Here is a 26,516-nt window from a genome sequence, read left to right as displayed (position 1 = left end):
CAATGAATTGGATGATGGAATTAATAGCTTTTTTTGCGATGTTTGCAGACAATATGAAAATAAGTGAAGGGGCAGTTAGTTTTGATGAAGTAGAGAGGCTACAGAAGGACTAAGATCAGGAGAATGGGCAAAGAAGTAGCAGATAGAATACAGTGTCGGAAAGTGCATGGTCATGCAGTTTGGCAGAAGAAATGAAAGGGCTGACTATTTTCTAAATGGAGAGAAAATATAGAACAGTGAGGTGCAAAGGGACTTGGGAATGCTTGTGCAGGATTCCATAAAGATTCCATGTAGTGAGGAAGGCAAATGTGATGTTAACATTTATTTCAAGAGGACTAGAATATACAAGCAAGGATGTAATGTTGAGACTTTATAAAGCACTGGTGAGGTCTGACCTGGAGTTTTGAGAGCAGTTCTGGGCCCTTTATCTTAGAAAGGATGTGCTGATACTGGACAGGTTCAAAAGTAGTTTATGAAAATGATTCTGGTATTGGACAGTTTGTCATATAAAGAACATTTGGTGGGTCTGAGCCTGTATTCACTGGAATTTAGAAGAATGAGGGGTGACCTCATTGAAACTTATCAAATAGTGAAAGGCCTTGATAGAGTGGATATGAAGAGAATGTTTCCTGTGATGGGAGAGTCTAAGACCAGAGGATACAGCCACAGAATAGAGAGGCGTCCTTTTAGAATGGAGATTAGGAGGAATTTCTTTAGTTGTAGAGTGATGAATCTGTAGAATTCTTTACCACAGGCAGCTGTGGAGGCCAAGTCTTACATATATTTGAGGCAGCGGTTGATAGATACTTGATTAGTCAGGGTGTGAAGGGATATGGGGAGAAGGCAGGAGATTGGGACTGTAAGGAAAATTGGATCAGCCATGATGAAATGCCAAAGAAGATTTTGTTAGGACAAATGCCTAAATTCTACTCCTATGCCTTATTATTGCATTGTGCTTTGGGAGGACCAGCCAGGGTAGGTCTTACACAGTGAACAATCGGGCACTGAGGAGTGCGGTAGAACAAAGGGATCTGGGACTACAGGTCTATAATTCATTGAGAATGGCAGCACAGGTAGATAGGGTTGTGAAGAAATCTTTTGGCACCATTCATAAATCAAAGGATTGAGTGCTGGAGTTGAGATGTTATGCTGAAGTTGTAGAAGTCATTTGTGAGGTTAAGTGAATTATTGTGTGCAGCTTTGGTCACCCTCCTGCAGCAAAGATGTAAGTAAGGTTGAAAGACTACAGAGAAAATTGACACGAATGTTGCTGGATCTGGAGGACCTGAGTTGTAAGGAAAGTTGGCATAGGTTAGGGCTTTATTCTATGGAATGTAGAAGATTGAGGAGGGACTTGAAAAAGGTATACTAAATTATGAAGAGTATAGAGAGGGTAAATGTAAGCAGTCTTTTTCTACTGAGTTTGGGAGGGACTACAACCAGAAGTCATGTGTTCAGGGTAAAAGGTGTAAAGTTTAGGAGGAACATGAGGGGAAACTTCTTCATTCAGAGGGTTGTGAGAGCGTGCAATGAGCTTCTAGCACAAGTGGTGAATGCAGGCTCATTTTCAACACTTAAGAGAAATTTGTGTAGGTATATGCATGGTAGGGGTATGGAGGGTGCAGGGTGATGGGAGTAGGCAGTTTAAATGGTTTCGTACAGACTAGATGGGTGAAGAACCTGTTTCAGTTTCATACTTTTCTACGACTATGGCTCATTCATTATGTGCCGTATCATATGGGCATAGCGTTCATGGTCAAAGAACATGATTTTTCTTAGTAAATTTTTCTACTGAGGTGGTTTGCCATTGCTTTCTGCTGCGCAGTGTCTTTACAAGTTTGGTGAACCCAGCCACTATCAATACTCATCAGAGCTTGTCTGCCTGGAGTCAGTGGTCTTAGAAGTACAGCTGCTCGTACAACCATCCACCACCAATCAGGTTTATTATCAGTGGCAAATGTTGTGAAATCTATTGTTTAGTGGTAGTAGCATTGTGCAAGGCATGTACTGCTGCCATGAAACATCAATTACACTAAATTACAAATAATAAACTGTGTAAAAGAGGAATAGCAAGGTATTGTTACTAGGTTCGTGAATGGTTCAGAAATCTAATGGTGGAGGGGAAGAATCTGTTCTTGAAACAAAGATCGTGTGTTCAGGTAGTAACTCAAAGAGGTCGTGTTTCAGATGGTGAGTGTCCTTAATGATAGTTCCCACTGTCTGTTCTAGATGATGGGGAAGGTTGTGTCTGTGATGGAGTTGGCTGTGTCTACAGTCCTCTGCAGATTCTTTCGATCCTACACAATTGACCTTCTATACCAGAGGATGATGTAACCAGGCAGAATGTTCTCCGCTGGTCCTCCGTAGAACTCTGCAGCTGATGTTGTGACTCATCAGCTGTGGGTAATCTTTGCAACTTTCAAGTGTCTGTTCCTCGTACCAATGTGGAGAGTGAGAGGTTACAGCCTCATTTGCTTCTTTACAAGGGCTGCTCCTCAGGGTCCAGTCACAATTCAGCCTCAATTCCAGATATTTAGACAGCGAGTGTGGAGGGAGACTAGTCATTTGAGGTATCTCCTCATTTGTTTGCTCCTGGCATGAATTCAAGGTCTTGGCAGGAGGCAGTCCAGGCTTCTGGCCAAGCAGAATGTCTGCCTTGCTACACTGTCCCATCGTTGAAGTGTTCCCACAACCAATAGACTCACTTTCAAGGATTTTTTGTTGCATGTTCTTGATATTTATTGTTTATTATTATTACTGATTCATTTTTGTATTTTCATAGTTTGATGACATTTGGTTGAATGCCCAAGTTGGTGCGGCCTTTCATTGATTCTATTATGGTTATTATTCTATCATGGATTTATTGATTATGCTTGCAAGATAGTATATGGTGACATATATATACTTTGATAATAAATTTACTTTGAACTTAATGCATTAAACTTCATAAACCTACTTTATCTCCTATATTTTGAACTGCGCTCCAAAACTGTAGAATTTAACACCTAAAACAACAAGGGATACAGACTCAGTTGACTCTCTTAGATGTCAGCTGAAAACCTATTTATTTAACCTTGCTTTTAACTAACATCTTCTTGTCTTTTATCTTCATGTTTATTTTTACTTAATTTTAATTTTATGTTATATTCATGTTTGCAGTTTATCCCGTTGTAGAGCACTTTGAACTACATTGTGTAAAAGTACTCCTTAGACAAGTAGCTATTATTTTTGTTAATAAAGATAGCACAGGGAGACCCAGAATGAAACTCCTCTACACACTCTTACATAGGCCGAGTGTGGAGGTGGTCCTTTCAGCTTATACTGACGACATGCTGCATGTGATCAGAGACTTCTTTGATAGACGGTGAATGCGTAAGGTCCCGGAGGCCTTTTCGGCCATCTCCTTTATCTGGGGGTCTTCCTGAATCCAGCTGAGGCAGCCTAACCAGCAAACTGCCGGGAGGTAGAAGTCACCACTCAGTGTGGGTGTTGGACGGGACTGCTTATGAGTGCATTCTCACGGGGGCAAACACTGGCCTAAAGAGTCATGGAGCTTTACTGCATGGAAACAGCTCTACAGCCCAACTTGTCCACCTTAAGTCTGCTTCCTCCCTGAGCTCGTCCTATCCCTCTGATCCTTTTCTATCTGTGTACCTGTCCAAATGGTTTAAATGTTGTAACTGTACACACCCCTTCTGCTTTCTCTGACAGTCTGTTCCATATATCCATCACTCATGGTGTGAAAAACCTGCCTCTGAATAACTCTCCTTTCACCTTAAACCTCTGCCCTCTAGATTTTTACTCCCCTACCCTGGGGAAAAAGAATGTGATTATTCATCCTGTGTTCTTCGTGACTTATCCATACTATCTCAAAGCAGAATTAGGGCATTAATGTCATGGCTAAATTTGGTTTCCTCTGTCTCCCGTGATCGCCATAGTGCTGCCTTATGTCCTGATGTATTTTATATACCACATCCAGGCTACTACTCAGAGTCTTGTATACAACTTCCGTTGGGTTTTTACCTTTGCAGTTCCTCAACTCTGACCATAAGGATTCTACATCCTCTGATCCTATGTTGTTTCTTACTATTGATTTAAATAGAATTTTAACAGGTCTACCCCCCCCCCCCGCCCATATTCCTTCTCAATGAGATGCATTTCTTTTCAATGAGATGCATATCCTGAGATGTTCTGCTCCCACCTCTGATCCTCTCAGCCATGTTTCCGTGATGCTTACGACATTGTACCCACCAGCTTTGATCTGCACTGTAAACTAAGTGATCTTGTGGGCTTTCAAATAGATAAATATCTATAATGTCATCCTTCAGGCTTTTCTTCTCCAGTGGGCTAAAAAAAAACCTGATTGTTTTGTCTTTCATTATAACGCAAGCACTCTGGCCCTGGTAACATCCTAGTAAACACTACAGCTACGAAGATCCCCGCATCACCTAGTGAAGTTGTGATCCCTGCCTTGGAGGCTGATGTCAGGCTGTCTTTCAAGAGTTTGAACCATCACAGGTAGACAGGCCCTGATAGGGTACATGACAGGATTCTGAAAACTTGTGCCAACCAACTGGTAGGTGTGTTCAAAGACACTTTCAATCTCTCATTGCTACAGTCAGAAGTTCCCACCTGCTTCAAAGGGGCAGTCCAGTCCCAAAAAGAGCAATGTGAACTGCCTTAATGACTATCGTCCAGTAGCACTCACTCACATCTGCAGTGCTCTGAAGGGCTGGTTATGGCCAGAATCTATGCCTGCCTCTGCAAGAATCTGGACCCACTGCAATTTGCCTGTTGCCACAACTGGTCTACAGTGGAGATTATCTCATTGGCTCACCAGGTGGTCTTGGATCTTCTGGAAAGTACAAGTACCCTTCTCAGGATGCTGTTTATTGAGTACAGCTCAGCATTTAACCAGGTGCTGCAGGGATCTTCATAGTTACAGTTCTGATCAAATAGCTCCTGAGCGTGGGCCTCCGTACCTCCCTCTGCAACTCGGATTTCTGCTTCCTCGCCAGAAGACCACTGTCTGTGCGGATTGGAAATGACATCCTCACCTTGCTGACAGTCAACACTGGTGCACCTCAGGGATGTGTGCTCAGTCCACTGTTGTGCTCTCTCTACACCCATGACTGTGGCTAGCACAGTTCAAATGCCATCTATAAATTTGCTGATGATACAACCATTGTTGGCAGAATCTCAGATGAGGATAACAGGGCATACAAGAATGAGATATACCAGCTAGTTGAGTGCAACAACCTTGCACTCGATGTCAGTAAGATGAAAGAACCGATTGTGGAAGGATCAGACAAAGAAACACACATCAGCCCTTAGAGATGAATCTGAAGGGGAAAGGATGAGCAATTTCAAGTTATTGGGTGTCAATATCTCTGAGGATCTAACCTGGTACCAGCATATCAATGCAGTTGTAAAGAAGGCAAGACAGTGGCAAAATTTCATGAGGAGTTTGAGGAAATTTGGTTTGTCACCTAAAACACTCACAAATTTCTGCAGGTGTACTCTGGAGAGCATTCTAACTGGCCGCATCACTGACTGGTATGGGGGTGGGGAGAGCTACTGGTTTCCCCCGCTATCTGAAGGTAGAGTGTTCCTATGAAACGGTTTGTAAGCCAGAATGTCAGAAAGTGAAGAAGCAACTACCATGTATTTATATGGGCAAAATTTGTGAGCATTCGCAGACCCAAAAAATAACCTAACAAATCATGCCAAATAACATATAAAACCTAAAATAACAGTAACATATAGGAAAAGCAGGAATGATATGATAAATACACAGCCTATATAAAGTAGAATTACTGTACATTTCTGTAATCATTGCAGCATTATCCACCGTAGTGAAAATCTCTTTCTTGGCAGAAGCACTAGGCACAAGCGCTCTTGGCAGAAGCACTCACTCCAGTAACCTTTAAGCTATGAAGCTGCCAAATCATACCAATTAACACATAAAAATACACAGCCTATATAAAGTAGAAATAAAGTATGTGCAGTGTAGTTTCACTTACCGGAATCGGGAAGACAGTGAGCACACTGATGATGGTGTGTTAGGTTGAGCCATCGGAGGTTGGGGTGGTGGGAGACTGGGGTGGCATCTTATCATTGTCTGTTTCCATCAGGGCAGGCAGGTCACTACAACTTCTATGTCTGCCTGCCTCGATGTCAAAGGTCGAGGTTCATCGGCTGATGTGGAAGGCTTGAAGAACGGCAGTATGCTTGACTGCTTAGCCTCGTGCATTTTTCTATCATACAGTTCTTTGTAAGCACTCAAAACATCCTGCAAACCTGCCCTAAACCTACGTACCCTTTCAAAATTAAAGTCATACTTTTTGCAATCATTGCAGAGTTGTCAAACGCAGTGAAAATCTCATGCAGTTGCTTCATGTTCAGTTCCTGGACGACTGCAATTTTGGGCCGTTCGCTACTGCGTTCGGTTTCAATTGTTATCCTTTCCTCTCGCAATTACATCTGCTCTTCATCTGTCAGTTCTTAGTCATCGGATGCCAAAACCTCTTCAACATCATCTTCGTCAACTTCCGTGAACCCAGGCTCCTTAGCCAAACTCACTACGTCCTTACGTCATTCACCACGATCGAAATGCATAATTATGTCTAGTTTTACTCTAAGTGGAACACTCTTACGAGCTCTTTTGGGCTTTTCTGATACCTTAGAACTCATCTTGCTAATGGATGCACAAAATAAATTGACGTAAAGCATAAATGCTCATAGGAACATGTTTAAGCAATGGCGGCTAGAATGCAGTTCCGAGGGAGGAGCTTGGCTGCTCGGGGCGCATGCTGCCTTTTTTCGTAACAGTCAAGACACCTTCTGTTAGCGAAAACAGGTAACTAATGGAGGTCTTTGGTAACAGCGAAGTGTCGTAAAGCGAATGTTTTAAAAGTGGAGGACACCTGTACCAGGCAGGATCAAAGTAAGCTGCAGGGAGTTGTAAATTTAGTTAGCTCCATTGTGTGCACTAGCCTCCATAGTATCCAGAAGATCTTAAAGGAGCAATGCATCCAAAAGTTGGTGTCCATTTTGAAATGTCCCCATTACCTAGGACATGCCCTGTTCTCACTGTTACTATGAGGAAGGAGGTACAGAAGCCTAAAGGCACACCTTCAACCATTCAGGAACAGCTACTTCCCCTCTGTGGTCAGATTTCTGAGGAGACACTGAGTCCATGAACACTACCTAACTATTTATTTGGTTTTTTTTGCACTACTTATTTAGCTTAATCCTTTTTTGTATATATTTCAGGGTTTTTTTTCTCTATTATCGTGTATCGCATTGTCCTGCTGCCGCTGAGTTAACTAATTGCACGACATATTCTGGTGATATGAAACCCAATTTTGATTCCAATTTGATAGTACATGCCCTGTAGTTTGTGAGGGAGAAGATGAAATCTGATGTTTAATTTGCAGTTTCAGTTGCTGGTAAGGAAGGCAAATGCAACGTTTGCAATCATTTTTTAAGAACCAGAAAATAAAATCAAGAATGCAAAGCTGAGGCTTTGGAAATCACTGGTCAGACCACACTTGCTGTACTGTGAGGAGTTTTGGTCCCCTGATCGAATAAAAGATGTGCTGGCATTGAGAGGGTCCAGAGAAGATCGTGAGAATTATCTTGGGAATGAAAGCATTCTTCCAGGGTGTTACCTCCCGTCACCATGGGTCCATTGCTGGTGCAGTTTATCTTCATCTCTTCCATTTTATCTATGTTTGGTCTTTGACCCAGCATGGTGGAGTTAGCGGTCAAGAGTGCTGATCTCTCTTTTATCTGTTGGTTAGATTGAGACAGTAGGGTGATGTTATCTGCGAACACTCAATCATCAAGTTGCCACATAGTCCAGTGGATCCAATTCATTTCTCACTTGTCTGTTTCACAATCCTGCTTATTGCCAACAGGAACAAGAAAGAACACAAACATCCCAGCTTCAGCCCAGTGTTGACATTGAAGCTTTCTGCCAGTGTTCCTACATGTATCTTTGCATGACATGTAGGAGTTCCTAAAAATATTGACAGATTTCTGCAGTATTCCATGGTGTTTCATTGGTTCCCATTGGTGTTTCTGTCTAAGTAGCGAAGGTTTTGTCAAAGTTGATGTCGAGAGAAGTATTCCATTCAATTGGAATCATTATTCTTAAGGTAGCCATCTGGTCTGTGCCGGAGTGATCTTTCCTGAAGCCTGCTTGCTGGTCCCTTAATATTGTGCTAACAGCTTGCTGAAGGTGTTGCAGAAAAATTTTGTTTAGTACCTTCCAGACCACCGACATTAAGGGTATACCTCTGTAGTTTTCATTGTTTCTTACGTCATCTTTCTTTGGACGCTTGAATATGTTAACACATGGAGGAGAGAGGTCGAGGCCAAAATAAAATGATGTGGACATTGTTGGTCCACCCTCGAGAAACTGCCTCAGAACGGAGGATGATGGAGATGGGAGGTCATTGATGGCCTCTGCTCCACCTGAAGCCAAGGGTCCAAGAAGATCAAAGGGTTAATGTTTGATGGCTCTGGGCCTAGACATTTTGAGAATGATGTGTGGGGGGAGTTGGTGGAATCTCATTGAAACCTATTGAATATTGAAAGACCCAGATAGATGGACATGGAGAGAATGTTCACTATAGCAGGGAGACTCTTTGACCAGAGGGCACAGCCCCAGAACACAATGATATCCCTTCAGAACAGAAATACCCCGCCATACCATTTCTCCCGTTGTCCTCTGTCCTCTCCTATGAGATTCCTTCTTCGCCTGCCCTTTTCCTTTCCCCACCCACCTGACTTCATCTATCATCTTCAGGCTATTTCTCCATCCCCTCCCCCTACCTTTTTATTCAGACATGTTTCTCCTTCCTTCCAAGACGAAGAGTGGCTCAAAATGTTCACTTTTTATAGAAACGTAGAAAACCTACAGCACAGTACAGGCCCTTTGGCCCACAAAGTTGTGCTGAAAATATCCCTACCTTAGAAATTACTAGGCTTACCTATAGCCCTCTATTTTACTGAGCTCCATGTGCCTATCTAAAAGTCTCTTAAAAGACCCTATCGTATCCACCTCCACCACCGTTGCTGACAGCTCATTCCACACACTCACCACTCTCTGAGTAAAACATTTACCCCTGACATCTCCTCTGTACCTACTCCCCAGCAGCTAAAACCTGTGTCCTCTTGTGGCAACCATTTCAGCCCTGGGAAAAATCCTCTGACTATCCACATGATCAATACCTCTCATCATCTTGTACACCTCTATCAGGTCACCTCTCGTCATCCTTCGCTCCAAGGGGAGAAGGCCGAGTTCACTCAACCTATTCCCATAAGGCATGCTTCCCAATCCAGGCAACATCCTTGTAAATCTCCTGTGCACCCCTTCTACGACTTCCACATCCTTCCTGTAGTGAGGCGACCAGAACTAAGCACAGTACTCCAAGTAGGGTTTAACCAGGGTCCTATATAGCTGCAACATTGCCTCTCAGCTCCTAAATTCAATTCCATGATTGGTGAACGCCAATATACCATACAACTTCTTAACCACAGAGTCACGCTGCGCAGCTGCTTTGAGCATCATATTGACTTGGACCCCAAGATCCCTCTGATCCTCCACAATGCCAAGAGTCTTACCATTAAAACTATATTCTGCCATCATATTTGACCTACTAAAATGAACCACTTTACACTTATCTGGGTTGAACTCCATCTGTCATTTCTCGGCCCAGTTTTGCATCCTATCAATGTCCATTGACTTACCAACCACTGAGGTAAGACTCATTGGTCTATAATTTCTTGGGCTATCTCTACTCCCTTTCTTGAATAAAAGAACAACATCCGCAACCCTCCAATCCTCTGGAACCTTTCCCGTCCCCATTGATGATGCAAAGATCATCGCCGGAGGCTCAGCAATCTTCTCCCTCGCCTCCCACAGTAGCCTGGGGTACATTTTGTCTGGTCCCATCAACTTATCCAACTTGATGCTTTCCAAAAGCTCCAGCAAATCCTCTTTCTTAATATCTACATGCTCAAGCTTTTCAGTCTGCTGCAAGTGTTCACTACAATCACCAAGATCCTTTTCCATAGCGAATACTGAAGCAAAGTATTAAGTACCTCTGCTATTTCCTCCGGTTCCATATACACTTCCCACTGTCACGCTTGATAGATCCTATTCTTTCACATCTGATCCTCTTGCTCTTCACATACTTGTAGAATGCCTTGGGGTTTTCCTTAATTCTGCCTGCCAAGGCCTTCTCATGGCCCCTTCTGGTTCTCCTAATTTCCTTCTTAAGCTCCTTCCTAGTAGTCTTATAATCTTCTAGATCGCTAACATTATCTAGCTCTCTGAACCTTTTGTAAGCTTTTCTTCTTGACTAGATTTATTACAGCCTTTGTACACCACGGTTCCTGTACCCTACCATAACTTCCTGTCTCATTGGAACATACCTATACAGAGCTAAACAAATATCCCCTGAATATTTGCCACATTTCTTCCGTACTTATCCCAGAGAACATCTGTTTCCAATTTAAGCCTTCAATTTCCTGCCTGATAGCCTCATAATTCCCCTTACTCCAATTAAATGGTTTTCTAACTTGTCTGTTCCTATCTCTCTCCAATGCTATTGTAAAGGAGATAGAATTATGATCACTATCTCCAAAATGCTCTCCCACTGAGAAATCTGACACCTGACCAGGTTCATTTCCCATTATTCATTTCTGTCGATGCTGTCTGACTTGCTGAGTTCCTCTAGAGTTTTGTGTGTTACAAAGTAACGTGACCACAAACTCTTCTCTTATACTGCAAGCCGGTCGGATGGGTTTTTCAACAGAAACCTGTGAGCAGATACTGGCAGACAGAAAGAGCAGAGTACTACTTGAATCACGATTCAGCTCTGCATACGAGAAACTACAGAACGCTAATACAGTACCAAACATACTGCAAGTTACCAAAAGTCCGCAAAGAGGTGATTATTTGAACATAAAGCTGAAGGAAAAGCTCAATAAAAAGGAACAAATTTAGACACTAATCCTACAACGTCACTGTTGGATTCACAGTTGTCAGGGTCAGCTGAAAGGAACCTGTCAACCTCTGCAGAAGGACAGTGTGGACAAGCTCCATTCTGTATATGACCTGTGCACTGGGAGTGGGTGAAGGGACTGCGTAGACCAGGCATGGGCAAACTACGGCCTGCGGGCCATATGCGGCCCGTTAAGCTTTATAATCCGGCCCGCAGAACTTGATGAAATTATATTAATAAACCTTGTTAACATTTTTTCCCCGCAATTCTGGCATTTTCCCAATAGATGACGCACTCTATATACATTTGTGGCGACCCATTTCCTGGCACATCCGAACCGGCTCACAGCCAGCGTTCCGGCTAAGGGAGATAACCTGCGGGGATTTGCGAGCACAGAGCTTTGGAGCCTCTGCGCCACGGGGGGCAGGTTGAGGGAGGCTTAAAAGTGAGGCTGGGGATTTCGAATAAAGTTTTTTTCTTCGACTGCAGTTACCGACTCCGTGTCGTAATTTTAGCGCTGCATGTAGCACACCGCTACATATTGACCTTTGTTGAGGTGCAGCGTATTACTCCACATTTAAGCTTTACTCACTGTTCGGCTCAACCTATTTGTGTGAACAGGCGTTCAGCGTCATGAACATCAACAAAGCCAGCCACAGATCCAAGTTAACTGACCAACACCTCAGATCCATCCTGAGAATCGCCACAACAAAACTAAATCCAGACTTTGATGCGCTGGCTAAAAAGGGAGACCAACAACACTGTTCCCACTGAAATTAAAAATAAGTTTCTTTGTTGTGTTATGTAAAAAATGCATTTGAAAATATTTTTTTCAATAAGCCTTACATGTTACATGTCATTTCTGTTAAGTGATGGACATGAGTAGTGCGCAGGTGCACGTACGTTCTCAAAATAAAAAAATGTGCTCCAGATCAAATAACGTGCTCCGCATACTGGCGCGCTGTCACTGTTCTGTCTTTGTGCTGGTCGTTGAGTTTTGGCACAGGGGACAATTGAATAAGAAGGAGCAGGACAAGTAGACCTGCATCTCCTACCGTTTTTGAAATAAAGACAGTCAGGAGGAGAGTGATGATGATAATATCTTGAAGGATAACAGAATTTTCAGTGCTTTAAAATAATAACTGTTACTGTTAAAAAAAGCTGTATTTTATTCATTTAATTTTCAGTGTTTTAAAAGTCATTTCAATAAATAGCTAAAAACCATGGGACTACAAAGACAGATACTTTGTTGTAATGCATTTGTTCATTTTCAATTGAAATTAGAGCACATGTTTTCTACATATCCCATGATATTTTATTTTCTCTTATGAGGTGTATTACCAAAACACTCCATCCATCTGCTCCTGGTCCGGCCCCCCTGTCAAATTTTAGAACCCATTGTGGCCCACAAGTCAAAAAGTTTGCCCACCCCTGGTGTAGACAGTGGTTCCTGCATTCCCTCATTGAGTTCACTCTCTCTAAACATCATAACCACCCTTTCTCCGGACTGGATCCCATTTGCCATGTCTGTGTCCCACTGTCATGACCATCGATATCTGGTTGCAGGCTGCAGCTTCCTTCCTTCGGGGCAGGTGTAGAGAGTATTCACTCTGTTCCCCCCCCACCACCACTGTGTGCTGGGACACTCTCAGAGTCAGATGCTAGCTGAAGGGCCGATGGCCTGCTCCTGTAACTGTGACCCTCCCGGTTCTTTCACACTCCAGTCACTGAGTTCACTTGCTGACTGTCTCCTCTTCTCTCCTCAGCTGGGACTGGGGCTTCCCCTACATCTGTGAACGGAGCTCAGGGAGGCTCGGTCTCCTTACCTGCTGAGATCCCGGCTGGACCAGACATTGCTGAGGTTGTGTGGAGACTGTTATCACCCAGAAAGAAGCTAGTGACATATTCAAACAAGAACATTGACTATTACGGACCTGAGGAATACAAGCAAAGGATAACTTTTCATCCCGGGAACTTCAGTCTGGAAATCCGTGATCTACAGAAACAGGACGCTGGTGATTATGAGCTGACCGTTACAGCACGTTCAGGAGCACAGACTCAGAGAGTAAAGCGACTGCAGGTTGATGGTGAGTGAGACCTTACGGAGGGGCCCGGGTTTCATCAGTTTCTGAAACACCCCCAATCAATGGGTGAGAGCAGGTCCTGCATTTTCCCTCTTTACTGAACCCCACAGACTGCCAATGTCCAGAGCTGGGCTCACGGTCCCAATGCAGTGCGGCTGAGTCAGTGTGAGGCTGGAGGACACACTCACTACATCCTGCAGACTGGACACAGAGCTGAAGCATCAAACTGTCAATGGGGAGCCTTTTGCCTCCGAGGCTGGAGGGATTGAGCAGATTGGGAAGGGGGAACGGGAGATAGGCTGATCTGGTGGGAGGGACTGATGCCTGGATCCCACTGTATTCCCAGGTCAAAGGCCTGGTCTGTCATGTTCAGGGATCCCACTGTATTCCCAGGTCAAAGGCCTGGTCTGTCATGTTCAGGGATCCCATTTTGCCAAGACACTGCTTGTTAATTACCTAGCCTCAGATCTGAGCTCAGCAAGCTGTTTATTCCTCAGCCTTCATGCTGTGCTGTGCTGAGTGAGACCCTGTGTATTCATTACACTGAATATAGTGTCCCAGTGAGTGACACAGTACACGGACACAACAGCACACTCACACACGGCAATATGGCTCCTGACTCACTCTAACAGTAATATAACATTCACAATAATCTCACTCAGCAACGTCCGGCTGAGAAATCCCCTCCAACCCAGGTTTAACGGGTTCCCATTGGAGTGAGGAGGACGTCAGAACGTGGGGAATGGAACATCATGGAACAGATCCTCAGCTCGTGATGTGCTGCCAAACTCATTGCTAATGGAACCCAGTTAAGCTAATCCCTTCTGACTGTTCGTGCTCCATATACCTTTATTTTCGATAAATTCATGTGTGTATGTGACAGCCCCTCAAAAATCTCCCTGGCCTTTGCCTCTTCCACCACTCCCGGCAGCCCATTTCAGTCACCCACCACTCTCTGTGTAAAGAAAAACTTGTCCCGCATATCTCCTTTGAATTTACACCTGTCACTGTAAATGCACAATCTCTGGTATTAGACACATTTTATTTGATTTTTTTAATTTTATCGAGATACAGCAGGAATAAACCTTTCAGGGCCTTTGAGCTGTGCTGCCCAGCGATCCCCCAGTTTAATCCCAGCCCAATCACCGGACAATTTATAACGACCAATTAACTATCAATCAGAACGTCTTTGGACTGTGAGAGGAAACCAGAGCATGAAGAGGAATCCCATGTGGTCACGGGGAGAATGTACAAACTCCTTACGGGCAGCGGGAATTCAATCTGGTTCACTGGCACTGTAAAGCGTTGTGCTAACCACTACGCTATCATGCCATCCCTGGCTGTCTACTTCATCTGTGTCCTTAAAAATGTTATAAACTCGTATCAGGTTTACTGTCAAACTCCGACACTCAGAGGAAACAACCCAAATGTGTCCAAACTTTTCTTCCCACACATGCCCTGTAATCCGGGCATCCTGATGGTAAATGTCTGTTCCCTCTGCAAAGCTTCCACGTTCTTCCTTTAACGGGTTAGCTGGAAATGAATGCAGTACTCCAAATGCAGCCTAATCAGAGTTTTTAAAGATGGAGCAAAACTTACTGACTTTTGAACGCAGTGTCTTGACTGATGAGGACAAACATGTAAAGTCCCTTCTTTACCACCCAAGCAACATGCAGTCATATGTCCCCACCATGTCTGCATCTGATCCATGTCCAATTGCATCTACTGGCACTCCTGTTCACCATCCACAACACCGGTAATCTTTGTCTCATTTACAAACATGCTAACCCTCCCATCTGTATTCTGTCCAACGATCAGTTTGAGGGCTTTTGCCCCCCTGCAGCATGCTCCCCACTCATTGAAACCAGGGTTGGTCTGACCTCGATCTCAATGGGGAACTTTGTGTGTCCGTGGCCAGAGGAGATGATCAGATGGGGAAGGGGAGAACAGGAGATGGGCCGAAGGAGTAGGAGGGACTGGTGGATGGCTGAACAGTCTATACCAGTGGGTCAGTTACACAGGACTTTCTGTAACCCCAGTTCAAAGGCCTGGTCTGTCATGTTCAGCGATCTCTGTTGTCCTGTTTCCCAGGACACTGCTTCTTTATTCCCCAGACTGAGGTCTGAGCTCAGCACAGTGTTTATTCCTCAGCCTTCATGCTGTGCTGTGCTGAGTGAGACCCTGTGTATTCATTACACTGAATATAGTGTCCCAGTGAGTGACACAGTACACGGACACAACAGCACACTCACACACGGCAATATGGCTCCTGACTCACTCTAACAGTAATATAACATTCACAATAATCTCACACAGCAATGTCCGGCTGAGAAAACCCCTCCACCCCAGGTTTAACAGGTTCCCATTGGAGGGAAGAGAACGTCAGAACGTGGGGAATGGCACATCATGAGAACAGATCCTCAGCTCGTGATGTGCTGCCAAACTCTTTGCTAATAGAACCCAGTTAAGCTAATCCCTTCTGACTGTTCGTGCTCCATATGCCTTTATTTTCGACAAATTCATGTGTGTATGTGACAGCCCCTCAAAAATCTCCCTGGCCTTTGCCTCTTCCACCACTCCCGGCAGCCCATTTCAGTCACCCACCACTCTCTGTCTAAAGAAAATCTTGTCCCGCATATCTCCTTTTAATTTACATCTGTCACTGTAAATGCACATTCTCTGGTATTAGACACATTTTATTTGATTTTTTTAATTTTATCGAGATACAGCAGGAATAACCCTTTCAGGGCCTTTGAGCTGTGCTGCCCAGCGATCCCCCAGTTTAATCCCAGCCCAATCACAGGACAATTTATAATGACCAATTAACCTATCAATCAGAATGTCAATGGACTGTGAGAGGAAACCAGAGCACGAAGAGGAATCCCATGTGGTCACGGGGAGAATGTACGAATTCCTTATGGGCAGCGGGAATTCAATCTGGTTCACTGGCACTGTAAAGCGTTGTGCTAACCACTACGCTATCATGCCATCCCTGGGAAAAATACTGGCTGTCTACTTCATCTGTGTCCTTAAAAATGTCAAAAGCTTGTATCACCTCCAACACTAAGAGGAAACTACCCAAATTTGTCCAAATTTTTCTTCCCACACATGCCCTGCAATCCAGGCACCTAATGGTAAATGTCTGTTCCCTCTGCAAAGCCTCCATGTTCTTCCTTTAACGGGGTGGCTGGAAATGATTGCAATACTCCAGATGCAGCCCTTTCAGAGTTTTTAAAGATGCAACATAACTTCCTGCGTTTTGAACTCAGTGTTTCGACTGAAGAGGGCAAGAATGTAAAGTTCCTTCTTTACCACCTGATCAACATGCAGCCACATTTCCCCACCCATGTCTGCATCTGATCCATGTCCAATTTCATCAATTGGCTCTCCTCTTCACTATCCACAACACCAGCAATCCTTATCTCATCTACAAACATGCTAACCCTCACATCTGTATTTCTGTCCCAAGATCAGTTTGAGGGCTTCTGCCCCCCCGAAGCCTACTTCCCAGTCAGTAAAACTAGGGTTGGTCTGACCTTGATCTCAGCTCCACCTTCCTGCCTGTTTCTGCCCCCCCCCCCCCCCCCAACTCCTTTCCAGATCAAAACTCTATCTCAGCCTTGCATACACTGACTCAGCCTCCTCAGCTCTCTGGGGGAGAAAATTCCATAGATTCCTGACCCTTGGAGATGTTCATCTCCATTTGAAGTTATAGTTCCTTATTCAGAAACTGTGACCTTGTTCGAAATACTACACTCACCTCACTCCGATTCCTGCTCCAGTCACTGAGTCACCTGCTGACTGCCTCCTCTTGTCTCTTCAGACCCAGTGGGGACTGTGAAAGGAGCTTGGGGACAGAGGGTCTCCTTACCTGCTGGGATCACATCCGGGCTGGACATTTCTCATTTGGTGTGGAGATCAGTTGGAACCAGAATAACAGAATATGCAAATAGCACCATTTTCTACTTTGGTCCTGAGGAGTACAAGCGACGGATAACTCTTCATCCCGGGAACTTCAGTCTGGAAATCAGTGATCTACGGAGAGAGGACGCTAAAGATTATGAGGTGACTGTTACAGCAAGTTCAGGAGCACAGACTCGGAAGGGAATGCGACTGGAGGTGTTCGGTGAGTGAGACGTTACGGAGGGGCCCGGGTTTCATCAGTTCCTGAAACACCCCTAATTAATGTGTTAAGGCAGATCACGTGTGTTTCCTTATTTTCTGAACCCCACTGACTGCCCATGTCCAGAGCTGGGCTCATGATCCCAGTGTAGTGTGGCTGTGTCAGTGTGAGGCTGAAGGACACACTCACCACATCCTCGGAGACTGGACCAGAGACTGCAAACCATCGATCTGTCAATGGGGAACCTGGTCTGTCCGAGGCTGGAGGAAGTGAGCAGATGGGGAAGGGAGGAATGGGAGATGGGCCAAAGGAGTGGGAGGGACTGGTGGATGGCCGAACAGTCTGTACCTGTGGGGCAGTTACACAGGGACTTCTGTAACCCCAGTTCAAATTCATGGTCTGTCATGTTCAGCAATCTCTGTTTTCCTGTCTGTTTCCCAGGACACGGCTTCTTTATTCCCTAGACTGAGGTCTGAGCTCAGCAAGGTGTTTATTCCTCAGTCTACATGCTGTGCTGTGGTGAGTGAGACCCTGTGTATTCATTACACTGAATATAGTGTCCCAGTGAGTGACAGAGTATACGGACACAACGGCACACTCGCACACAGCAGTATGGTTCCTGACTTACTCTAACGTTAATGTAACATTCACAATAATCTCATTCAGCAATGTCCAGCTGAGAAATCCCCTCCACCCCAGGTTTAACGAGTTCACATTTGAGGGAGGAGAACGTCAGAACATGGGGAATGGAACATCATGGGAACAGATCCTCAGCTCATGATGTGCTGCCAAACTCATTGCTAATAGAACCCAGTTAAGCTAATCCCTTCTGACTGTTCATGCTCCATATGCCTTTATTCTCTCCACATTCATGTGTGTAAATGATTCCAATACTCCAGATGCAGCCCATTCAGAGTTTTTAAAGATGCAACATAACTTCCTGAGTTTTGAACTCAGTGTCTCGACTGATGAGGGCAAGCACATAAAGTCCCTTCTTTACCATTCAATCAACATGCAGCCACGTTTCCCCACCCATGTCTGCATGTGATCCATGTCCAATTACATCTATTGGCACTCCTCTGCACCATCCACAACACCACCAATCTTTATCTCATCTACAAATGTGCCAACACTCCCACCTACATTTCTGTCCAAGGAACAGTTAGACACCTTTAACCCAACTTGAGGCTACTCCCCACTCACATAAATCATGGTTGGTCGGACCTTTATGTCAGCACACATTCCTGCCTGTTCCCACCCTCTCCCCGATTCCCCGATTCTAAAGCGAGATTGCGACTGGAAGTGTACGGTGAGTGAGACACTGCAAAGGGACCCGGGTTTCACCAGTTCCTGAAACATCCCTAATTCATGGGTGACAGCAGATCCAGGTCATTCCACTCTTTACTAATCCCCACTGACTGATTGTTCATGTCCAAGATATTCATTCTTGAAATAGAGGGGGAGAGTTTGGTAGTTTTGGTTGGAGTATACTGTCTGATTATCTGCAGTGACACTGACAGGTGCACACAGTGGCCACTGTGTACCAGTGGTGGAGCTGAAATTTCCCGAGAGGATGAGATAATTGCCACAATCGATGGAGATGAAAGAGAGCTGCCATTGCAGAAGAATCATGAGCCCAGATGCCTTGCCATCATTCCAGCCTGGTGAAATCCAACAATGAGACCAAAACATGGTTGTGTAGGAAATACTGGGAAAGAGGACTGACGATAATGGGAAGTGAGAAATGCTCAGAATGGGACTCACAGTAATGGGTATGTGAGAGAGGTGATTGGAAAGGGGACTGACAGTAATGGGTGTGTGTGATAGGTTTGGAAAGGGGACGAATGATAATGGGTGTGCAAGAGGTGACCGGAAAGGAGACTGACATTAATGGGTGTGTGAGAGAGGTTTTGAAAGGGGACTGACGATAATGGGAGTGTGTGAGGGGATCGGAAAGGGGATTGATGGTAATGGGTGTGTGTGAGAGGATTGGAAAGGGGATTGACGGTGTTACATAATCAGGCAACAATAAATATATGAGTTTGGCAAGGGTCTTTACAACAAACAACACGTTTATTAAACACTGAAAAGAAACCCCCCAAAAGTAAACAAACACTAACGTAACCGGAAATCAGCTGCTGTGCAGCAGCTCAAACAGTTCTTAAAGCGATGCAGCTCAAACAGCTCTTAAAGCGATGCTGCAAAAACAGTTCTTTTAAGTAGGATTGCCACAAGTTCAAAATGCTCACGGTTCATTTAAGGGAGAGATTTTTTAAGACGATTTAAATTCTCTTTCACGTCATTTTGCTTCGATCCCCGACGTCGAACTTCCTATGAAGAATTTACGAAACGAAACGAAACGGCTTAAAGGCACTGACCTTTCCTTTATCACACTGTCCTCAATCTTCTGCTATCCCGCAGAGATTAACACGAGAACAGTCAACGAATTCTTTCCGAATAAGGATTAAACAAGGCCAAACCCGTTTCACCGTCGAAAATCGACTCTCCTCGATCTTTAACTCACGAACTCCGATCTTCACTCTCCACTGATTCTCAAACTTGCAGTATTGTAAAGAACCTGCTGGCAATGTCCTTTTAAACTTTAGGCATTAGATAACACTTCATCTTTCAACTAAACTGCATTATCACATTAAATCACGCAGTGGCATGAAGTCAACTTGGCAAATCCAGCCATGAACTGCCCCTCCTCACAGGGTGGGGTCTTCCTTTTATAACTTGTAAAAAAAACCTGTCACATGATCTCTACTGGCGGGAAAATGACATCACTCCACCATCACAAGACCATTACCTCAAGTCCAGTATAGCTTCAAAGTCATATGTCACGAGTACGTAACAACGGTAATGGGTGTGTGTGAGAGGCTTGGAAAGGGGACTGACGGTACTGGGAGTGTAAGAGGTGATTGCAAAGGGGACTGACGGAAATGGGTGTGTGTGAGAGGTGATTGGAAAGCGGACTCACTGTAATGGGCATGTGTGAGAGGTGGCAAGCCTGCACCTTCCTTTCTCCTCCCAGCTAACAGGAAACACCTGACACTGGTTCCCAATTCTTCACTTGTAGTCTTATTTTATCGCAGCTTTCCTCCACAGCCCTTGTCCATTCATCATGCCCACCAGCCTCAACCAGTTGCTCCTGGCCTTCTGTTACCTTGTTGCCTTAGAACACAGAATAGTGCAGCACATTACAGGCCCTTTGGCCCACAATGTTGTGCCGACCCTCAAACCCTGCCTCCCATATAACCCCCCACACACCTTAAATTCCTCCATACACCTGTCTAGTAGTCTCTTAAACTTCACTAGTAAATCTCCGTCCAGCACTGGCTCAGGTAGTGCATTCCACGCACCAACCACTCTCTGAGTAAAAAAAGAAATCTTCCTCTAATATTGCCCTAGAACTTCCCTCTTCTTACCTTAAAGCAATGTCCTCTTGTACTGAGCAGTGGTGCCTGGGGAAGAAGCACTGGCTGTCCACTCTATCTATTCCTCTTAATATCTTGTACACCTCTATCATGTCTCCTCTCATCCTCCTGCTCTCCAAAGAGTAAAGCCCTAGCTCCCTTAATCTCTGATCATAATCCATACTATCTGAACCAGGCAGCATCCTGGTAAATCTCCTCTGTACCGTTTCCAATGCTTCCACATCCTTCCTATAGTGAGGTAACCAGAACTGGACACAGTACTCCAAGTGTAGCCTAACGAGAGTTTTATAGAGCTGCATCATTACATCACAACTCTTAAACTCTATCCCTCAACTTATGAAAGCTAACACCCCATAAGCTTTCTTAACTACCCTATCTACCTGTGAGGCAAGTTTCAGGGATCTGTGGACATGTACCCCCAGATCCTTCTGCTCCTCCACACTATAAAATATCCGACCATTTACTTTGTACTCTGCCTTGGAGTTTGTCCTTCCAAAGTGCACTACCTCACACTTATTCTGGTTGAACTCCATCTGCCACTTCTCAGCTCACTTCTGCATCCTATCAATGTCTCTCTGCAATCTTCGACAATCCTCTACACTATCTACAACACCACCAACCTTTCTGTCATCTGCAAGCTTGCCAACCCACCCTTCTACCCCCACATCCAGGTCGTTAGTAAAAATCATGAAAAGTGGAGGTCCCAGAACAGATCCTTGCGGGACACCACTAGTCACAACCCTCCAGTCTGAATGTACTCCCTCCACCACGACCCTCTGCCTTCTACAAGCAAGCCAATTCTTAATCCACCTGGCCAAACTTCCCGGGATCCCATGCTTTCTGACGTTCTGAATAAGCCTATCGTGTGGAACCTTGTCAAATGCCTTACTAAAATCAATGTAGATCACATCCACTGCACTACCCTCATCTATATGCCTGGTCACCTCCTCAAAGAACTCTATCAGGCTTCTTAGACACAATCTGCACTTCACAAAGCCATGCTGACTGTCCCTGATTAAATGCCCATAGATCCTATCTCCAAGAATCTTTTCCAACAGTTTTCCCACCACAGGTGTAAGGCTCACTGGTCTATAATTACCCAGACTATCCCTACTACCTTTTTTGAACAAGGGTACAACATTTGCCTCCATCCAATCCTCCAGTACCATTCCCGTGGACAACGAGGACATAAAGATCCTAGCCCGGGGGTCGGCAACCCGCGGCTCCGGAGCCACATGTGGCTCTTTTACGTCTGTGCTGCGGCTCCCTGTTGCTTTGGGAAATAATTGGTTGTGGCGACCCTTTTCCTGGCACATCCGAACCGACTCACAATTAGATAGCCTACGGGGGTTTGCGAGCACAGAGCTTTGGAGCCTCTGCACCATGGGGGGCAGGTTGAGGGAGGCTTAAAAGTGAGGCTGAAGATTTCGAATAAAGTTTTTTCCTTCGACTGCAGTTACCGACTCCGTGTCGTAATTTTAGCGCTGCGTGTAGCACACCGCTACATGGTCAGTATTTAATTAAAATGTATTTTATGTTAGTTTGTTAGTTTTTGAAATGTAAATCTAAATTTGAAGATTATGGTGATCTTGTACAATCTAAATAAGACGTTGTGGCGACCCATTTCCTGACACATCCGAACCGGCTCACAATTAGCCAGCGTTCAGGCTAAGGGAGATAGCCTACGGGGGTTTGTGAGTACGTGTCTTTTGCAGCATCCGCGCCCATGGGGGGCGGGTTGAGGGAGGCTTAAAAGCAAGGCTGTTTAGTTCGAATAAAGCTATCTTTGACTGCAGTTTACTGACTGCGTGTAGCACACCGCTACAACGTGTTTTTATCGCTGGCTGTCCAGAGGGGAGGTGCTGAAACGCTTTGTCGCGTGTCTGGAAGAAGTGAAAACTTTCCTGGGCAGCAAAGGGCTCACCTTTCCTGAGCTGGAACAGCCAGAGTGGCTGGAAAAGCTACACTTCATGGTAGACATGACAGCGCACCTGAACACGCTGAACACAGCTCTTCAGGGGAAAGGACACACAGCCCTGCACATGTTGGAGGATGTTTTGGCATTCGAGCGCAAGCTGACGTTGCTTGCCAGAGATTTACAGAAAGGCACATTGTCTCACTTCCCCAATTTGAGAGAGTTCAAACAAGGTCACGACATGATAAATTCGGAGTATTTACATTCTGCAATCATCGCAATGCAAACATCGTTTGGGAAATGCTTCTGTGAGTTCAGAGAGGAAAAAAACACATTATCCTTCCCGGTCACTCCCCTAAGCATCAATCCATCCCTACTGAATACGACTGCATTGTCAGGTGTGAGTCAACCTGACCAAGTATGATAAATATTTTAATTGCCTATTATTTTACGTATATTCATATGTTTTCATTGTTCAGTGAAATAGTCCTTTTATTTTTCAGGTTGACAGCTGGCTGACGTTATTTTTGGTTTGCTGCTGGCGGCAAATTTAAGTTTGGCGTTTTTCATAAATACAAGAAGGACTCAAATAGACATTGAGTATTTTACTTAAAAGTAACCTTCAACCCAACGTCTTTTTTTCGGAGGTCAAAATGTTTTTGTTGCATGCAGAAATGTAATTTCGTTTTCTCTGCAGGAGTTCCTCAATTTCATAAATGCAACACATTATAGTTTGTTTATACATAGCATAAAGGCAAAACAAAACGATGTATGCAGTGTTATTTCATTTTAAATGTCAAACGGGTTTTGCGGCTCCCAGTGTTTTCTTTTCTGTGGGAAACGGGTCCAAGTGGCTCTTTCAGTGGTAAAGGTTGCTGACCCCTGTCCTAGCCAGAGGCTCAGCAATCTGTTCCCTTGCCTCGTGGAGCAGCCTGGGGAATATTCAGTCAGGCCCCGGGGACTTATCCGAAATAATGTATTTTAACAACTCCGACAACTCCTCTCCTTTAATCTCAACGTGCTCCAGATCATCAACCTCACTCATATTGTCCTCACCGTTATCAAGTTCCCTCTTGTTGGTGAAGAATGAAGAGAAGTATTCATTGAGGACCTCGCTCACTTCCACAGCCTCCAAGCACATCTTCCCACCTTTATCTCTAATTGGTCCTACCTCCACTCCTGTCATCCTTTTATTCTTCACATAATTGAAGAATACCTTGGGGTTTTCCCTTACCCTACTCGCCCAGGCCTTCTCGTGCCCCCTCCTTGCTCTTCTCAGCCCCTTCTTAAGCTCCTTTCTTGCTACCTTATATTCCTCAATAGACCCAACTGATCCTTGTTTTCTAAACCTCATGTATGCTCCCTTCTTCCACCTGACTAGATTTTCCACTTCCCCTGTCACCCATGGTTCCTTCACCCTACCACTCTTTATCTTCCTCACTGGGACAAATTTATCCCTAACATCCTGCAAGAGATCCTTAAACATCAACCACATGTCCATAGTACATTTCCTGCAAAACATCATCCCAATTCACACCCGCAAGTTCTAGCCTTCTAGCCTCATTATTTGCCCTTCCCCAAGTAAAAATTTTCCTGTCCTCTCTTATTCTACCTTTTCCATGATAATGCTAAAGGCCAGGGAGCGGTAATCACTGTCCCCCAGATGCTCACCCACTGGGAGATCTGTGACCTGACCTGGTTCGTTACCGAGTCAGGCAATACCCCTAGTCGGCCTGTCAACATACTGTGACAGGAATCCGTCCTGGACACACTTAACAAACTCTGCTCCATCTAAACCTTTGGAACTAATCAGGTGCCAATCAATATTTGGGAAGTTAAAATCACCCATGATAACAACCCTGTTATTTTTGCACCTTTCCAAAATCTGCGTCCCAATCTGCTCCTCGGGATCTCTGCTGCTACCAAAGGGCCTATAGAATACCCCAATAGAGTAACTGCTCCCTTCCTGTTCCTGACTTTGTCATCTAAGACATCTTAGAATAGCGAACAGTACAGCGCAGGGACAGGCACTTTGTCCCATTATGTTATGCCTAACGAATTAAATTAGTAACCAAATGCCCAACTAAACTAGTTCCTTCTGCTTACACATTGTCCGTCCCCTTCAATTTCCCTCATGTTCATGTGCCTATCTAAACATCTCCACCACGACCATCACGGGCAGCATGTTCCTGGCACCCACCACCCACCTCCCAGCCTCAGTGTAAAAATACTTGCCTCACATCTCCTTTCAACTTAGCCCCTCTCATTTTAAATGTGTGTACTCTGGTTTTAAACATTCCAAACCTGGGAAAATAGATACTGTCTGTCTATCTATGCCTCACATAATCTGATAAACCTCTATCAGATCTTCCCTCAGCTTCTGCCACTCCAGAGGAAATAACCTAAGTTTGTCCAATATTTTTGACCCTGGAGAAAAATACAGGCTATCTACTTTATCTGTGTCCTTCAAAATTTACAAACTTGTGTCAGATCTATCCTTGACCTCCGACACTCAGAGGAAACAATCCGAGTTTGTCCAGAATTTCCTTATAGCATACGCCCTCTAATCCAGGCACTTGGATGTTAAATGTCTGCACCCTCTCCAAAGCCTTCACATACTTCCTACAATGAAATGGCTGGAACAGAAAGCAATACTGCAGATCTCTAAGCTGGAGGTTTTAAAGATGCAGTATAACTTCCTAACTTTTGAGCTCATTACCTTGACTAAGCCAGTGCTCTTCTTTAACACCCTATGAATATGCAGCCACATTTCCCCACTATTGTCTCCATCTGATTCATGTCTAATTGCATCTATTGGCACTTCTTTCTACCATGCACAGCACCACCAATCTTTATCTCATCTACAAATAGGCTAACCTTCCCATCTACGTCTCTATCCAAAGAACAGTTGGAGGCCTTAAAGACCCACAACCCTGCTTCCCGCTCACTGAGATCAGGGTTGGGCTGATCTTGATCTTAGTTCCGCTCTCCTGCCTGTTCCCATGCCTTCCCCAACTCCTCTCCACATCAAAACACTATCTCGGTCTTGAATACAGTGACAGCCTCCACAACTCTTTTGGGGAGAAAATTGCATCGATTCCTGTCCTTTTGGAGATAGGGAAATCATTCCTCATCTCTGTCTGAAATGGTGGTCCTTTATTCTGAAACTGTGTCCTCATTCAGAACCCACCCAACTCTGATTCCTGCTCCAGTCACTAAGCGCACCTGCTGACTATCTCCTCTTGTCTCCTCAGACTGGGCGAGGACTGTGAAAGGAACTCGGGGAATGAAGGTCTTCTTACCTGTTGGGATCACACCTTGGCAGGGTGTTTCTCAGGTGGTATGGAGATCAAACGAAAGCAGAATAGCAGAGAGTGTAAGTGGCAACATTTCCTACTTCGGTCCTGAGGAGTACAAGCGACGGATAACTCTTCATCCCGAGAACTTCAGCCTGGAAATCCGTGATCTGCGGAGAGAGGATGCCGGTGATTATGAGGTGTATATTGCTGTAGGTTCTGGAGCTGAATCTAAGGCGACAGTGCGACTGGAGGTGGACGGTAAGTGAGACACTGCAAAGGGGTCCGGGTTTCACCAGTTCCTGAAACGTCCCTAATTAATGGGTGATGGTAGATCCTGGCCATTCCACTCTTTACTGAATCCCACTGACTGCTTGTCTTTGTCCAAGACATTCATTCTGGGGGACAGAGGGGGAGAGTTTGGGAGTGTTGGTTGGAGTAGTCTGTCAGTATCTGCAGAGACATTGACAGGTACACTGTGTACCAGTGGCGGAGCTGAAATTCCCCCGGAGGATGAGATAATTGCCATTGTTGATGGAACTTTCAAGAGTGGACACCTCTCAAATGAATCATGGTTGCATCACCCTGATCCACAGAGGAGTTTGTATCCCGGGAGTCTCCCCAGTCCCTTCTCTTAGGGACG

The 26,516-nt window shown here is 44.8% G+C and overlaps 1 protein-coding gene across 2 annotated transcripts in view; it reads left to right on the top strand.

Annotated features, from left to right (window-relative positions):
* LOC132380940 (T-lymphocyte surface antigen Ly-9-like) overlaps positions 1-26,516 on the top strand; it is a 50,058-nt gene that overhangs the window by 15,349 nt on the left and 8,193 nt on the right. For both annotated transcript variants that reach the window (XR_009507879.1, XM_059949920.1), the window contains exons 2-4: positions 12,785-13,105; positions 16,926-17,228; positions 25,832-26,134. Coding sequence is in view for 1 of the 2 variants with exons in the window: in XM_059949920.1 (XP_059805903.1) it covers positions 12,785-13,105; positions 16,926-17,228; positions 25,832-26,134 (927 nt within the window). In the remaining variant the exon portion in view is untranslated. The remainder of the gene's footprint in view (positions 1-12,784; positions 13,106-16,925; positions 17,229-25,831; positions 26,135-26,516) is intronic.

This window comes from Hypanus sabinus, chromosome 25, assembly GCF_030144855.1.
Source record: "Hypanus sabinus isolate sHypSab1 chromosome 25, sHypSab1.hap1, whole genome shotgun sequence".
NCBI lineage: Eukaryota > Metazoa > Chordata > Chondrichthyes > Myliobatiformes > Dasyatidae > Hypanus > Hypanus sabinus.
Note: the sequence above shows the minus strand (reverse complement) of the source record. Positions and strands in the feature narration are given on the sequence as shown.